This window comes from Nannospalax galili, unplaced genomic scaffold, assembly GCF_000622305.1.
Source record: "Nannospalax galili isolate Female #2095 unplaced genomic scaffold, S.galili_v1.0 scaffold150, whole genome shotgun sequence".
Taxonomy (NCBI): Eukaryota; Metazoa; Chordata; class Mammalia; order Rodentia; family Spalacidae; genus Nannospalax; species Nannospalax galili.
The window spans coordinates 3,307,080-3,324,248 of NW_008329320.1; the positions used below are offsets into that span (position 1 = coordinate 3,307,080).

General features: G+C 41.1%; 1 protein-coding gene across 8 annotated transcripts in view; it reads right to left on the reverse strand.

Annotated features, from left to right (window-relative positions):
* Pdzd2 (PDZ domain containing 2) overlaps positions 1-17,169 on the reverse strand; it is a 434,448-nt gene that overhangs the window by 39,807 nt on the left and 377,472 nt on the right. For 7 of the 8 annotated variants that reach the window (XM_029564752.1, XM_029564732.1, XM_029564737.1 and 4 more), the window contains 7 exons: positions 15,746-15,891; positions 13,644-13,763; positions 12,131-12,245; positions 7,803-7,876; positions 7,454-7,679; positions 6,597-6,714; positions 4,322-4,454 (listed from right to left, as the gene is read on the reverse strand). In XM_029564752.1, coding sequence (XP_029420612.1) covers positions 4,322-4,454; positions 6,597-6,714; positions 7,454-7,679; positions 7,803-7,876; positions 12,131-12,245; positions 13,644-13,763; positions 15,746-15,891 — 932 coding nt within the window. The remainder of the gene's footprint in view (positions 1-4,321; positions 4,455-6,596; positions 6,715-7,453; positions 7,680-7,802; positions 7,877-12,130; positions 12,246-13,643; positions 13,764-15,745; positions 15,892-17,169) is intronic. The other variant, XM_029564743.1, reaches the window with a different exon arrangement.

Sequence of the window (17,169 nt, forward strand, 5' to 3'; positions counted from 1 at the left end):
ATATTTTAAAATGAACTGGAGAGCTCATTCAATTTTATGTCTTATAGGGTTTATAGTGAGTTCAATAATGTATACCTTTATTAATTCAACCCTGTGAACCTAAAAATTTACAGCCAATTTTTATAGAGATGCGTCTTTGCTCTGGAAACTGTTATTAAATGTGTCAATGCTGTTGAAATGCTTCTTCTGATTGTGTGGTTATTAAATAAATAATTAAAAAATAAAAATAATAGATTTATTTATATCTTATGTGTGTGAATGTTTTGCCTGTATGAATGTCTGTACTCATGTCGTGTAATGCCCATGGAGGCCAGAAGACAGCATCAGATCCTCTGGAACTGGAGTTACAGGGAGTTGTTAGATGCCATGTTGGGTGCTGGGAACGCAACTTGAGTCCTCTGCAAGAGCAGCTAGTGCTCCTAGCCATGGAGCCATCTCTTCAGCCCCAATAATGAATATTTCCATATAAGGTCTGTCCCTACTCTAACAGATAAAGCATAATTACACTATGGTCTTTATGTAATAGTTTATAGTAGCCCTCATATGAAGTAAAATATGCACATACATGTACACCAACATATTCACTTACACATACACACATATGCACACATAAACACACACACCCCTCCTCAAAGTAAAATCTAACTTTGTATAAAAGAGTCAGGGAAAATGTCAGCATCAACAGTGTTGCTGTTTTTCTGGAAAGCAGACTTTCAATATTTGTGACTGTTTTTCTGAGTGGGAGAAAAAATGATTTGTTACTTTCTTCTAGTTAACATAAGCTAGGCTAGCAAGTCCAAATGCTAGCTGTCTAGACCTGAAGGTTTGATTATCCCAGCTGGGCAACTGCTACTCCAGAAATCATGAGAAATAGGACAGGGGAAAATGCTGTGGTGTTTCTTTTGGAACCACACAAAAATTAAGGCATTGCATGCATCCTGTATCAAAATGTACCACTGGCATGAAATGCTGTACTACGTGGTACCAAAATACATTAAATATAAAATGGAATCTTGACCAGAAGAAAAATGTGGGATCTTGTGACTACCAAGAACACCATGTTTACCTAGGAAGAAAAGTGAAAACCAGTCCAATCCTGAAGTGTGGTTTTGCTGGACACATCTCCAGCACGTTGCAGACCTTTTTACTGTGGTTGGAAACATGAATCAACTTGTGTGTTCAATGGGGTCTCAGACCACCTGTCCATCAGGATGATTAGGCTCTGAAATGCCATTTTGATATGGGTTGTGTTGGCAAAACAGGACCGTGCATTTAGGCTGAGATGAAGCAGACTCTGAACAAATCATTACCCCTGTGATGCTGGAAAGAAATCTGAATTCAGACATGCCTTGAGGCCAATGTCGATGACCTTAATTTTCTATCATGTCACTGACTGAGACATTAAGTTAGCCACAGTTTGCTGGACTGAGTCCTGACGTGAAGGGGAGGTGATGTGGGTGTCAGAGTCTAGGTGGATGAAGGATCTGAGAACTGCTCTCATTGGCTGGAATCACAAAGCAAAAGACTGTCAAATGTAACCCAGAGTGAGTCACAGGGACAGAAGCACAAAGACATAGAGTAGAAAAGATTTGAAGAGAAAGCATTGGGACCACAGACTGGAAGGGCAAAAATGAGAACTGAGCAGGAAAAGAATGGAAAAAAGTAGGACTCGATTTCACATTAATGACACTCGATAAAAACACTGTTAGACCTGGGTTCAGTTCTCAACATCTACATAGTGGCTCACAATGTCCACAACTCCAATTCCAGGGGATCCAATACCCTCTTTTGTCCTTCACAGGCATTGCGTGACACAGGTACATTTACATATATGCAGGTAAAACACTCATACATATAAAAGAAAACTAAAATTTTTTTTTTTTGGTCTTTTTGAGACAGGGTCTCCCTGTAGCCCCAGCTGGCCTGGAACTCACTATGTAGACCAGGCTGGCCTTGAACTCACAGAAATCCGCCTGCCTCTGCCTCCCGAGTGCTAGGATTAAAGGTGTGCACCACCACGCCCAGCCTAATATTTTTTAAAAACTCTCTATTATGGTGGGTGAAGAAATGGCTCAGTGGCTAAGAGTGCTTGCTCCATAATCAGGAGGCTCTGGAGGGGGACAGGGAGTGGGGACAACAAGTGAGGCTTGTCAGCCTACCTGCTTTCCAGCCCTCATACCCACTGCCACTCACCCCTAGAGTCTCCAGAGGCACTCTGCCTCTTTCCTTTATTAGCAGGTTCACATGGCCTGGTAGGACCTGTGGCTAAGCTTCTAACAAATATTAGACTTGAAAGATCTTCCCTCTTCCCTGATAAGTCAAACTTGAAGCAAGAAAAGGTCACTTAATGGCTTATTCTCTACAGAAGACCATGTGTGCATCTTCACAACCAGCAAATGGGTTGAACTACGGGGAGTTTTATGTCCTTTTGGCTTCAGTGTACAGGTATCCCTCTTCTTTCCTGTCCATGTGAGGTAAACCCAGAGAGGTCTCCAGCTGTTAGCATGTGTTTTCAGCAGAATAAGCAAAACCAGTCACTGGACAAAGTGAATGTGAAGTAGGTGGCTGGGGGTTTCAATATGTGGATAAGCTATGTAGACTGGAGGACAGTTGTTTGAGTAGTTAGTGGAAAAGATCCTACAGGAGTCAAAAAATTCAGCCTTGAGGACTTGGCCCATCAGACAGAAAAACTGGTCCTCTCTAATACTATATGAGCAGTAATTCCTCCCATACAGTTGGCTTGAAATGTTGGCCTTTATTTTCCCCAACTTGGATGAAAGCAAAATCCAAAGAATAGCATTTGCAAATAAGGAATTAAGTTTTCAAATCCAGATTTCAACCTATTTTTATTTATTTAAATGGTGTGAGATGACAGCCATTCAATTAGATAAATATTTTTTTGACTCAACAATGAAACATTCAGAAGAAATCCTTCCTAGATCTGAAGACATTTGCTTTTTCTAGAAGAGAATCTGAAAATTCTGCACATTAGACATTCAAAAGAAATGCATAAACAGCCTTAAGACACTTAAATATATTATCCAACTTAATTTTAATTAATTAGTTTATTTTTGTGGTGCTGGGGATTAAACCCAGGCCTTGAGCATACCAGGCAAAGACTACCACTGAGTTACATCTTTTTATTACTTAAAGTTTAAAATTTTGGGCTGGAGAGATGGCTCAGCAGTTAAGGGCACTGGCTGTTCTTTCAGAGGACCTGCATTTGATTCCCAGCACCCACATGGCAGCTAACAACCATCCATAATTCCAGTTCCAGGGGATCTGATGCCCTCTTCTGACATTTACAGGCATTGCACAACTTGGTTGCATTTACATATACACCCATACACACAAAATAAAAAAAATACAGTATTAAAAGAGAAAGTTTAAAATTCATGTGACCCGCTTTAAAATCGATTAGCATTAAACTTAAAAGATGAAAGAATTTCCAATATATGAGAAAACAAAAGATTGTGGCTAAAAAAGATTTCTGTCAGCTAGAGCTATAGGGAGACTGTCTCAAAAAGACCAAAAAAAGAAAAAACAAAACAAAAAGATTTCTAACCCAGTTGGTGCTGTATGCCTCTAATCCCAGTACTTGGGAGGCAAAGACTGGTGGAACTCTGTGAGACTGAGGCCACTCTGGTCTACATAGTGAGTTCTAGGCCAGCTGGGGTTACAGGGAGATCCTGTCAAGGGGGGGGGGTAGGAGGGGAGAGAGATATTTCTTTTTAATGTGTGTGTATATGTGTAAGAGTGATTGTGTAAGTATGGGCCCATGTGTAGAGGTCAGAGGAAGACCTTGGGTACCTGTCCTTACCTTCTTCCTTGACAGAGGCTCACCTGTTGTTCACTGCTTCATACACAAGGCAAGCTGGCCCACAAGCTCCAGAAATTCTGTCATCTCCCCTTAGGCTTGCTGGGATTATGGATGTGTACTACTGTATCCAGTTTTATGTGGGTTCTGGGAATCCAAACTCTGGTTCTTATGGCTTGCTTAGCAATCACTTTACACACTGAGCCATCTTCCCAACCCTTTCTCCCAATTTCTTATCACAAAGCTAAAAGGGGCACACAGATTATCCAGTCCTACATGCTGATTTTCTTGATGCAGAGATTAAGTATCTCACCAGCAACCAAACAGCCAATGAAGGTTACCCAAGGCTCTTAGAAGAGTCACTTCCCATGTGTATCAGCCACAGGCTGACTTTCAACCATGGCTGGGTGGCCTTTAGTAGACAGACACATGCATTAGTGCTCTCCTTTCTGGACAATCAGCCAAGCTGTTATTCCATGTTCAAAGTAGGATGAAGTACCTCACCTTTGGATTAGGGTGTCGGCCAATGACCAGACGAACTGGTCCTGGTGGGCATTTGCTTAAGATAGCATGCACTTTGCTTAATGCTGCATGACGTACATTCACGGAGTTCACTTCCAGGATCTGGTCTCCACGGCTGCAGGGGGTAACACAATAACATAGTGTGGCAATAGTCAGCTTTTTAAAAGCTAAGATGACGTTCTTTCAGGAAGGGATTTAGAATAGGAAATCTTTTCTGAATACCTCAAAGAAGCAAATGTGATTCTTTCATCTTTGTATACATACATATTTTTAAAAAGCAGTATGTTCATATAAACATCACATCCTAAATTGACCAAGGCTATTATCATTGATTGACTTTTTTTTAAAAAATAGGAGTAAAACTGATAATAAGGACAACAATGAAGGCTACCATTGAGTACCTACTATATGCAAGGCCCTATGCAAAATAGGTTATATAATAATACTTCGCATAAGTGCAAGTATTCCCATTAATTAGGGGGCTTCCAGAGGAGGCCACCCAGATTAGACATCATGCACTTAAATTATCTCAGGTCTATCTGACTTTTGATTATCATGACAGCCTCTTGACCACCATCCGTTTCTTCTTCCATCCTACCATCTTGAAATGATTACTGTAATATAGCTGAAAAGGGGAATGTCTGACGCTCCAAGGTTACCCAAGAATTTGCAAAAATATTCCAAATTTGAGCAAATGAGAAATTTAGGACAAGTTGCCTATTATGACTTGAAGTTATCAGGAGAGAGCTCAGCAGGAGAGAACAAAGGCCCTTTACACGGGGTTGGAGGAACGTTCATTTGGCCAGCTCCAAGCATATGGAACCATTCAAGAAAGAAACATCAACTTGGGATGTCATTAAAGGACTTTTTTTCCTTGGGTTCTAAAAGTATATTTTCTTTAATGTACTCTGGATGATTTGCTAAGTTTTTTTCATATGGAAATTCACTCTGATGATTAACTAAAAATGTAATATAATCTATTAACAAAGCCCCCAAATGGCAACCTCAACCAAAGCTGTTTTGATATTCTTCAACTGCCAAAGGACTTAGAAGCTTATGGGGGAGAAAGGTGATACTGTTTGCAGAGTGCTTTCTGTAACATGTGCACATTTTTGTGAAGTTTAGGTGGGCACCAACCATTATAATAATTACTATATAATAGAACACCAAGATATTTTTTGTATTCACAGAATATTGATAATACAGCTCTACAACTCAACTATTTGGAATGAGAAATTAGCTGTTCCATGATTTAAGACAAAAGGCACCCAGACATCATCACTCAAATGGCAATGAAAGCAACTGAAAAAGTTCAAAAGCTAATAACGAGCCCTCCCACTTGAGGGCATGATTTCAGGGCTCTTTTGCATCCAGTGACTGAGCCAATATAAATAGTTCCAGTTTCTTGTATCAAGTTTGCATAAATGAATAGAAAAGTGAAAGAATATATTGAAATAATCACAGATATCAGCATTGAGTTGTATTTTGTCAAGATTCTGAGACTGAACTTCTGAATCCAAATACAACAAAAAAGGAGGGAAGCTGTCTTAGTTTCATTTCCTGTTACTGTGATAAACTACCCTGACAAAGGCAGCTTAAGAGAAGGGTTTATTTTAGTTAAGAACTCCAAGTTATAGGCCATCATTGTCAGGCTGGTCAAGGCAGCAAGAACTTGAAGCAGCTAGTCAACAGTCAAGAGCACACTCAGTCTGATTTTCCACTCTTATACAATTCACAATCTCCTTGCTAGGGTATTCTGCTGCCACACATAGTGGGCAGGTCTTCCCACTGCAATTAACATAATCAAGATAATCTCCTATAGACATGCCCACAGGCCAGTATGACCTAGACAATATCTCACTGAGACTGTCTTCAAAGTAATTCTAGAATGTGTCAAGTTGACAGTTAAAACCATCACAGAAGCCAAGATCCAATGTCCTCTGATTCAACCCAAGTTCATTCATATGGGCTTTTTATTTTTGGAGATGCTATTAATTGGGAAGAAAATCAAAGATATAGAATTCCACAGAAGAATGAAGTAGAAGAGATGGACGTGGTAGTGCATGGTTATAATCCTAGCACTAGGGAGGTGGAGGCAGGAGGATCAGAAGTTCCTGATTATCTTTGGTCACATAGTAAGTTCAAGGCCAGCTTGAGCTACAGAAAAACCATCTATCTGTCTATGCACTTAATTTGTGTATGTATTTACATAGTCAAGAGCACACCAGGACCCTATATAGTCAGGGATATAACCAACCTCAGGTTGCTCTCCATCTTGGCCACGGATCCAGGGGCAAGACTGTGAATATAGATGCCTGGAGGGCTGTTTTCCAAGGCCAGGCAGCAAGCACCAATGCCTAGTCCAACTCTTGGCTCTGTGAGAGGTATGATTCAAAGACACCAAAAGCAGACATTACACATAACCAGAATAGATGTACAACCAATTCAAAACTGTATTTAATATATATTCAGAACAATAACCTTTCAGTTTTGGTCTGGACTCAGAATGTAAACCCTACTGTCTTTCTTATTAAGTTGTCTATTCTCTCCTTAGTCTAAGAACTCCTCAAATCTGTGTTTGGAAATAGCTGGAATACTAATATTTTTGTTCTTGAGTTAAAACCTTTCAGACTTTTTGGCCTTTCTTTTGGCAACTCATTTCTTGGTTATTTATAATCATTAATCAACAATTTCTGTAGTAAGTATTGAGGGGAGAAGAAAGATGGAAAGCAGTAAGATTCGCTGACTACCCATGATTCATAATCACTGGTATTCTTGACCATAATCTCTAATTCTTTAAAATTGTATATGGTTATTAGACCTAAGCTACTTTTTTTTTTTTTTTTTTTTTTTAACATGAGTCCCTGACACACAGATCATTCATCTGGGAAGAGTCTGAAGACTTTGTGTTACTGGTGGCTTTCCCTCACTTTTGTAAAATGATTAAAATCTCTACTTTTGATCACACTGTCCAGTTAAGAGAACACCATCTGTTGCAGACAATAGATGGTTCCAAAGGAATAATTTAAAAAATTTAGAAAAAAATTAACGTAAAATTAGATTCCAAACTGTTATTCAGGAAAGAGCAAGGGAGTGAGGTACAGTTAACACCACCTTTGTTGAGCGTGACCTCCATGACGATCCTGTCTTTGGGCCCAGGAGCCTTCCGACCTAGGGATGAAGAGCCACCTTCATCAGAGCCTCCTACTGAGATTCCCACACTGGTGTTGAAGCTTGGGGAGCTAGACCTACTCATGTGTGTGGGGGTAGAGCAGGGCGTGAGGCTGGGGCTGAGCAACTTTGTGCGCACAGTCAGGACAAATAACCCACTTCGAATTTGCTGCAAAACAAGAAGGAGGGTGGGTGAAGACATTCAGCTTGCTCTCATAGCAAAGGAGCCCAAACCCAGAAGGGAACAGGAGATGGAAAGCACAAGGACGTAGATCAGTAAGGATGCTGTTACCTTGAAGGTGTGAATGGCTTCTTGAAACGTCAAACCCTTTATTGGTATTCCATTGACATCTAGGATTTCGTCTCCTGGTGCCCAAACATGAGAATTACATCAACATTCAGCTTTAATCCACTCGACTCACTTAGTTGAAACTATAGTGACATACCCTATCGCCCCTGAAATACCACTGTAAAGTAACTTTTATGGCTTTAATCCACTTTCATTAACCCAGCACCTAAGAATGTCTCCTAGAAGAGATAACTAATAAAAATTTTTAAAAATCTGTATTCTTCACCAGTAACTCCATATTCCCCTCTTTAATGAAAACAGCTGTGGGATTGGGGTGGGGTAAAGCACATCTGTAATCCCAGCCCTTAAGAGGCTGAAGGAGGAGGATCATGAGTTCAAGGTGAGACTGGGCTACAAAGTGAATTCAAGGCCAACCTGGGCTACAAAGCAAGGCTCTGAACTAAAGCAAAACCTTGCTGGTTGTGGTCACACATGCCTTTAGTCCTAGCACTCAGGAGGCAGAGGCAGGAAGATCTCTATGAGTTCGAGGCCACCTAGTCTACATAGTGACTTCCAAGCCAGCCAGGGCTACATAATGACCCTGTCTCAAAACAAAACAAAACAAAACAAAACAAAACAAAACAAAACAAAACAAAACAAAAACCAACTCCCCGCAAAAACAAAACAAACAAAAAACACCACCAACCAATCACCCCAGAAAACACTACAAACAACAAAAACCCCCAAACCAACCAACCAGCCAAAACAACAACGCATATATACACAAACACAAACAAGTACAAAATATCAACCAACCAACCAACCAAACAACAAACAAAACCGACTGTGGGAAACTTCAAGATCCTGTCCTTTAACCATTGGTATCTCTGACAGTAAATACCCTATGCTTAGAGATAGAACCGAAATACTGAGTTTCAAGGCTTTTCTCACAGTCATTGTTTAAAACCTTAAGCCCACTGGCACCAAAGCATGTGCATATACACATCTGGGGGCCACTCCTGTATTTGCAGAGAGATAAACTCCTAAATCCAGGGAATCAACATGATGTCCGGAGTGGGTTTCAATGGTAGAGAGAAAAGCGTGTTGAGATATGACTGAGAGCTGGTAGCCACCACCAGAAATAGTCTGAAGCTGTGTGGTCTTATTGGGGCAGGTCCCGGGGCTCCATTCTTAGGCTTCTGCCTCAGGTATCACAGCAGGGTCACGCCAAATGATGGCAGGGGGTGCCAAATGGTGAGGTGTGTGAATACGCATTCTCACTTGTTTCTCCCTACCTCAGGGTAGCCTACCCTCTTCAGTGCCACCTTCAGGTCATTTTCATGCTGTTCACAGTGACTTCTGAAACATTAGAGGATGTGGACATCCTGTTGACTTGTAAGAACTTGTTTCTCATTTGCACTCTTGTGACTTGATCTGCGTTCTGGAATAAAAGCTCATCAAATACCAAAAGATGTCCCCAAGAGATTAACAGGCATACTTTGCCTTCCAGTGTAAGAGGAAAGACAGACTTTGTACACAAAGTTGCAAAGCAGCAGAAAAACATTTTCACTTCAGCCAACTGATTCCAGAGCACAAGGAATTTGATAAATAAGCCACAAAAATGTAGCAGTGCCCCAATCATTCCCTTTAATGCAGCTGCATACACTGCACAGTAAGTGAAATGCTCTCCATGTAAAAGTCACCTGGCATAACCAATGATTCAATTATGTCTCGAGGTTGTATCCACATGCACACAGGAAAGAAACACTGCAATGATTACTCATGCTCTTCAAATTTCCATAAGAGCTTTTTTTTTAGTCTTTTTGAGACAGGGTCTCCCTGTAGCCCCAGCTGTCCTGGAACTCACTATGTAGACCAGGCTGGCCTTGAACTCACAGAGATCTACTTGCCTCTGCCTCCCAAGTGCTGGGATTAGAGGCGTGCACCACCACCCCCAGCTTACATGAGAGCTTTTAAGGCACATCACTCAATAGGTTTGACTTACATCTCTTATAAATGGACACTCATGAAAAGAAAACAGGCAGGAGCATCAGTCATATTAACCTTTCATAATTATTCTTTTTTTTTTCCTTCTGCTTTGCTTCATTCTACCAACCAGTCTTGCAGCATGAATTTTAATCAATGAACTCATAACAGGTACATTCATTCTAAACTACTCTGTTAGATGGTTTTTTTGGTCTTTTTGAGACAGGGTCTCCTTGTAGACCTGGCTAGCCTGGAACTCACTATATAGACCAGGCTAGCTTTGAATTCACAAGAGATCTGCCTGTCTCTGCCTCCCAAGTGCTGGGATTAAAGGTGTGTGCCACCATGCCCAGGTTTGCTGGACTTTTACACTCTTCTGAAACTAAATGCCACCACCACCTGAGGGTTAACTCTTCTGCAAAGAGACAGAAACCAATATTTTGTTCAAGGAATATAAACCCTGATGATGTCATACTGTTACATAAAGGCTTATATAGGCTCTGCCTAAAACCAGAACACTCCAATTCACTCTTATACCAGTTTTTAAAAAGATGGCCACTATAGTTTGAGTTAATATAACTGAACATTCATATAATTTCTGAATGTAACTAGAAATATTCTAACAATTATCTCATGAAAGATATATACTGGGCTAGTGAGATGGCTTGGTAGGTAAGGGGAACTCAAGCCTAAGGATCTGAGTTCAATTCCTGGACCCACATGGTGGAAGGAGAGAACTGACTCCTTCAAGTTGGTTTCTGACCTTCACATACACACTGGGACATGAGGTCACCTGTGTGTACACACACACAACCCACACGCAGAGTTAAATGTAATAAAAATGAAAAAAAAAGTACTAAAGGGGGAAAAATCAGGATCCATGGTTTGATGAGCACGATTTAAAATATTTTCAGAACTTATTTGTAATTTTGCTTTATGAGAATATATAATCTTAATCCACATGCAGATTTCCTAACAAAGATACAGCTATGTGCCAGGCGTGGTGGCACACGCCTTTAATCCCAGCACTTGGGAGGCAGAGGCAGGTGGGTCTTTGTGAGCTTGAGGCCAGCCTGGCCTACATAGTGAGTTCCAGGACATCTGGGGCTACAAGGAGACCCTGTCTCAAAAAAAGACAAAAAAAAAAAAAAAAGATACGGCTATGTAATCATATTCAATAAGAAGAATCTCTTTATTAAAAGATGCTACTATGTACATAAAGGGATTTCTAGTCTATTCAAATGTTTCTCAAGTACCATGAGACATTCAAGAAGGAAGAGTGAGTTCTTCTGGTTTTGTTTTGTTTTGTTTTTGGTCTTTTTTTTTTTTTTTTTTTTTTTTTTTTTTTTTTGAGACAGTCTCCCTATAGCCCCAGCTGGCCTGGAATTCACTATGTAGACCAGACTGGCCTTGAACTCACAGAACTCCACCTACCTTTGCCTCCCAAATGCTGGGATTAAAGGCATGTGCCACCACACCAGGCTGAAAGAGTGAATTCTTACATTTGAGTGGGGCAGTAGCACTAAAATGAGGCTGAATTTGGGATCACAAAACTGGGTTTCACCTTCACTGCTGCTGCTGCTCTACCCTAGAAGCAAGTTTCTAGTCACTTAACATTTCTGAGTGCCAGCTTCCTCACTTGTAAAATGATCCCTCCAAAATGCCTACTCAACAGGGTTGTAATACAGTTAATGAAATCATTTAAATACATAGAAATGCTTTGTAAATGTTTAAAGTACTGTAAAATACAAGGTGTATTTCAGCATTAAAAACTTTATTTGAAAGGTATAATGTAAAACCTCAGTATTACCTTACTCTGCATTCAAAAGCACTTTGAAATTGTATTTGTGTTTGATAAAATGGTAGGTGCTATGGAAAATGTAAAAGGTGTTCAGTTAGGAACCAAACTACATAGTGGTTGATTTCAGTGGTGAGATATTGAGTAGCTACCAATGGTCAGGTACTCTGTTTCCATATCAGCTCTAAGGAGAGAATGGATTACAACACTCTCAGGTTATTTTCAAGGCATAGACCATGATCAAGGAACAAGTAGAAGAGGTATACACCTACAGGCTCCAATAAAAGCATCAAGCCACTTTCCACATACCATCACAACAGTTTAAGGCAGATGCTAATAGCCCAAGTTTATAGCTGAGGAAAGTGAAGCTTGGGTTACATGGGCTGTCCAAGGTCATGAGGAGGAAGTGCTGGATTCAGCCCAGGTCTGCTGGGCTCTCAAGCCTGTGACCTTAGCTGCTGTGCCATGCATTCATATCTTATAAGGGAGAGGAACCTGAAGAATCAGGCCCAGTGTCACTAAAGATTGCTTAGAGGCTTTCGCCTACCTTCTTTAAGTCTCCCATCCTCTGCAGCGGATCCATTTGGGAAAATGGTCTTGACAAAAATCCCCATCTGGCCTCGAATGCAGTCTCGACCTCCAGCAATGCTAAAGCCAAGGCCCTACATTAAAGTAGAGAGTCCAGGTTGACATTGTAGAATGTAACTGAGGGTATCCTTCCCTACAGGATCTGGCTGAGATAACTTTTCTACTGAGGTTAAGATAGGCAACCAATTTCAAGTTCAAATTTTCCTTCTCTATTTCCTTCCTCAAATATAGTTGTACTTCACCAGTCATGTATCATATTAAGGGGAGGGATTTAGGTTGAACATCTGAAATGGCTAATACCTGACAGTCTTTGACTTCAAGAGTAATAGTGGTTTACCAATCAACCTAGTGACTGACTCTTCAGAGCCATTTCACACCTTTGCAGGCACCATATTTGTTTCATCTTTTGTATAACATCATGGTAGATATTTTATATTTATGTAGTTTCAAGTTATTCATACACTTGTATAATGGCAATGCCATGAGTGTCACTCACAAGGATAACAGGGAACACTGAAGGTACAGCTGGTGTATTTCCCTCAATAGAAGTGAAAGAGTGGGGGTCATCCCTTCCACTCTTGCCTTGAACCCTAGCATCCAGTCAGGTGCTGGTATCTCCTCATATCATAAGGCAAAGAGGGTATGCCTGCTTCATGCCCTGGGGCCTGCAGCAAAGAATGCCAGGGAAGCTGCATTATCTATCATCCATCTATCATCTATCTATCTATCTATCTATCTATCTATCATCTCCTGCCCCCAGACTTCTGTGCTCCTGCTTCTCCAGCTATCAGGCTCAGACTGGAACTCAAGCTTTGGGCTTGGACTGGGACTACACAGACTTTCTTGGGCCTAAGCTTGCAGACAGATCATGGGACTCCTTAGTCTCCTGAGCCGGTCCCTCACTATAAAACACTTTATCTTATCTGTCTGTCTATCATCTATCTATCTATCATCTATCATCTATCTATCTATCATCTGTCTATCATCTATCAATCATTTATCCTCTTTCAATCTACATCCATCCATCTATCCATCCATCTATCATCTATCTGTCTACCTATCTATCTATCCATCTATCATCCATCCATCATCTATCTATCTATCTATCATCATCATTATTATCTATCTATCCATCCATCTATCTATCCATCTATCATCCATCTATCCATCCATCTATCCATCTATCTATCCATCCATCTATCATCTATCTATCTATCTATCATTATCTATCTATCAATCTATCTATCATTATTATTATTATTATCTATCTATCTATCTATCTATCATCTATCTATCATCATCTATCTTTCTATCTATCTATCTATCATCTATCTATCTATCTATCTATCTATCATCTATCATCCATCCATCCATCCATCTAGTCCATGTAAAGACAAATATAAACTGAAAACTAAGCACTCAACATGCTACCACTCACCTGGAGGGCAAAAAACCCGCAGAAAAGAGCTCACCTTGCCTTTCTCTTTATACAGCCCAATGATGGAAATAACAGATGGCCGAATGAGCCTCCAAGGAGATTCCACGTGGGTGGTGCTGAGGGAGCGTGTGGACTTCTTCACAATGTGGTATTCCTAAAAGCCAGCACAAGGGAAAACCAGAGAGTCTCATTTATCCTGCTGTGGGCTTGGCTTACAAAGAGACTCTGAAGATTTCAGTTGGCTTTTGTGCTAGTGATTTTCCTCTGGTTCATCTCTGGTCCAGTGGCTTAAAGACAGTTTACTCTAGATTCTGTGGGAGCAGCTCTCTTGCCATACCCTCCCACTCACAAAGAACTATTTGGCGATCCCAAGCACCTGTGTTCTTCCATCCCTGACCATACGTCACATCCTTCTGGAGTGGAGTCAGGAAATGAACATGCCTCAAAGACACAGGATGACCACCTTGTGGCCCAGCTGTTCTTGGAAATCACCCCCATCCAGCCCCAAGTTCATAATCGTGGTTAGAAAATATCTCACCATTTTAAGTCTAATTTACTCATTCAAAAACTCAACAAGCCCATGTTTCTTATGAAATGCAAACCACAAACCAGACAACTGTTTTTCCACATAAAATATCCCATTGAGAGATGGCAGCCATTTCAGCACTAATCCCTTATATTTGGAAAAATAAAAAACTTTCCCATAAGCCACACTTTCCCTTTCTGGCACACAGCAGCTCAAATCACAATCTTTTTATTGTGCAGTCAAGCATGATAATCACGTGCATTAGCAGGGTGCATGTTGATAACATGATCAAGAGAGTAAGTATATTCTAAACTGTTTCTTTAATCTAGCTCTCTGTGGCTCCTTCTTGGAGTTTTATGTGATGCAGATATCCTAGCACATGTGAAAAAAAGGTCATTTCATTTTTAATATGAGAAAAGATCCATCAGAAAACAGTTCTGATCCTTAATTTGTGTCTGCCTCATTCATGTGTAGGAACGAGATGTCCCTCAGTGATATTTTGCACCCCTTGGCAGCTTAGAAGAATAATACTGTGCAGTTTGACAGAATATCTGCCAGTAACATGGGCCGAGACTTAAATAAACGATGTGGGATTGGCAGTATTACTACCATTTTCCTGAAACCACTGCAGAGAACACCAGACATAGCCAGTGGGTTGCCAGCCCTCCAACACAGAGGGTCATGTGTGACCCCCTCGGGGAACTCTTTCTCTGATCACCAGGCTTCGGCACTGCTTCATGCCATCTCCCTCTTGCAAATCAGCAGAAGCCAAAGGCCTGTGTGCATCACTTGGCTAAGAGTCTCAGGGGTCCTATGATAGCTAATGTAGCACTACTAGCCACCAGTGGCTATATGTTTAAATCAAAGCACATTAACATTAAAATGCACTGGCCAGGCATGTGGCACATGCCTTTAATCCCAACATTCGGAAGGTAGAGGCAGGTGGATCTCTGCGTTTGAGGCCAATGTGGTCTACGTAGCAAGTTCCATGCCACCCAGTGCTACAGAGTGAGACCATGTCTTAAAAAACAAAACAAAACAAAAAAACAAACAAAAATGCACTTCTCTGTCTCACAACATTCATAGCTCACACATGTGGCCACCATCTTAGATGGTATAGACACAAACCACTTACATTCATGGACAGCAGGTAGGCCCGGGGGCATGGTATAGACACACAGGCTCACACTCACCCACACACTTTTTACTCTGATACACCATGCTCCTATTAAATAAGCAATGGTGGTTTGCCACAGACTGTGAGACGCCATTGTCTCCTGGCAGTTGAGAGCAATTCTTAGTTCCAAAACACACAGCAGAAAGGGAATCAAGATGCTGAGATCCAGTAAGAGATTATTCCCCTACTGTTTTCAACTATTGGGCTGACTTCCTTCCAGTCTTTCTGGGTAGACCCCACTTTCTCTGTGGCTCTATATCTACTCTCTCTAGGCCCAAATATTCATTTGTCACTGGGCAGTTCTTCTGAACAAGGGTCCATTTGAGATCTTGGAAAGGAAAGCACATATACACACGGCATGCACACATGCATTTCCATCTCTAATCAAGCAATGGTAGCTATGAGAATAAGGACCCCATTGCCCAGGATTAACCTGTGATGTTCCAGTAGAATCCAGCAGCTGGGGAAGAGAGTGCTTCCGGCCATCTCGGGAGACCTCCAGAATCCTTGCCCGGGGGTCCCCATTGCGCACCATCAGTTCGTTATATTCTTCAACAGACTCTAGGCGGTGGACACCTCCTGCAATAAAGAAGATGGAAACACAGCTTGATAAGGTATGAGAAGGATCTTAAGAGAAGCCATAGGCCTAAACTTGTTGCGTTTACAAATGCTGCATGATTGCAGAAGGTCTGGAGTCCATGACACCCAAAGGACCAAGTTTACCCAGTCCCTCCACTATGTTCTGCATAAGCCTGTTGGATTCTTAAGTGACCAGACTGGCTATGGGGCAATGCATGTGTTGAGTGAGATGCAGGGTTGGTGGGAACGAGAATAAAGTAGTTAAGAGGTCATCAGCAGATGGTCTTTTAGTGATGGCACATTACTTTAGGGTTGCCATGGTTCCACAGCTGGAGGGATGCTTTTATTCCACATAGTAATGATTTTTTTTTTTTTGAAAGGTGCAGTTGAGACAGATCTTTCTATGTGGACCAGGTTGGCCTGGAGTTTACAATTCTCTTGCCTCCACCTCCTGAATGCTGAAATTACAGTCATGTACCACCATGCCTGGCTTAGTAATGGCTTTCTAAATAAACGTATTATTAAAGTTTATTAAATAGCTTAAATGTGCATTGTGCTGGATAGCTTTAGTGTCAACTTGACACACCTGGGTTGAGGGAGCCTCAATTGGGGAATTTCCTCTATAAGACTGGCCTGTGGCCATGTCTGTTGGGCATCCTCTTGATTGTTGAGTGATGTGGGAGGGCCCAGACTACTGTGGGTGGTACCACCCCCAGGCAGGTGGGCCTGTGTTGCATAAGTAAGCAAGCTGAGCAAGGGCCAGGAGAGCAAGCCACTAAGCAGAGTTCCTTCATGGCCTGTGCTCCAGCTCCTGCCTCTAGGTTCCTGTCCTGAGTTCCTCTCTTGGGCTCCCTGATGGACTGTGACCCAGGAGATGTAAGATAAAATAAACCCTTTCCTCCCCAAGTTGGTATTGGTCAGAGTATTTTGTCACAACAATGGAGAAACAAACTAGAACCTGCACAAATCCTAAGTACACAGGTAAGTAAAATTTCATATGCATTTACCACTAACACCCAGATCAAGAAAGAACATTAACCAGAACCTCAAAAGCCCCCTTGGTGCCGCTGACTACCCTGAACCTAATGATCATGATCTGTGCCTCAAGTGTCATGGATCACTTGTGCCTATTTTTAAACTCTATATAAATTTGTATATACATACATATATATTTATATATATATAAAACGTACATTTTGTGTATATAGCTCCTTGTTCTTACATTCATTTTATTACATTTTAGTTTATTTTGTGTGAAGACTTTTTTAAAAAATATTT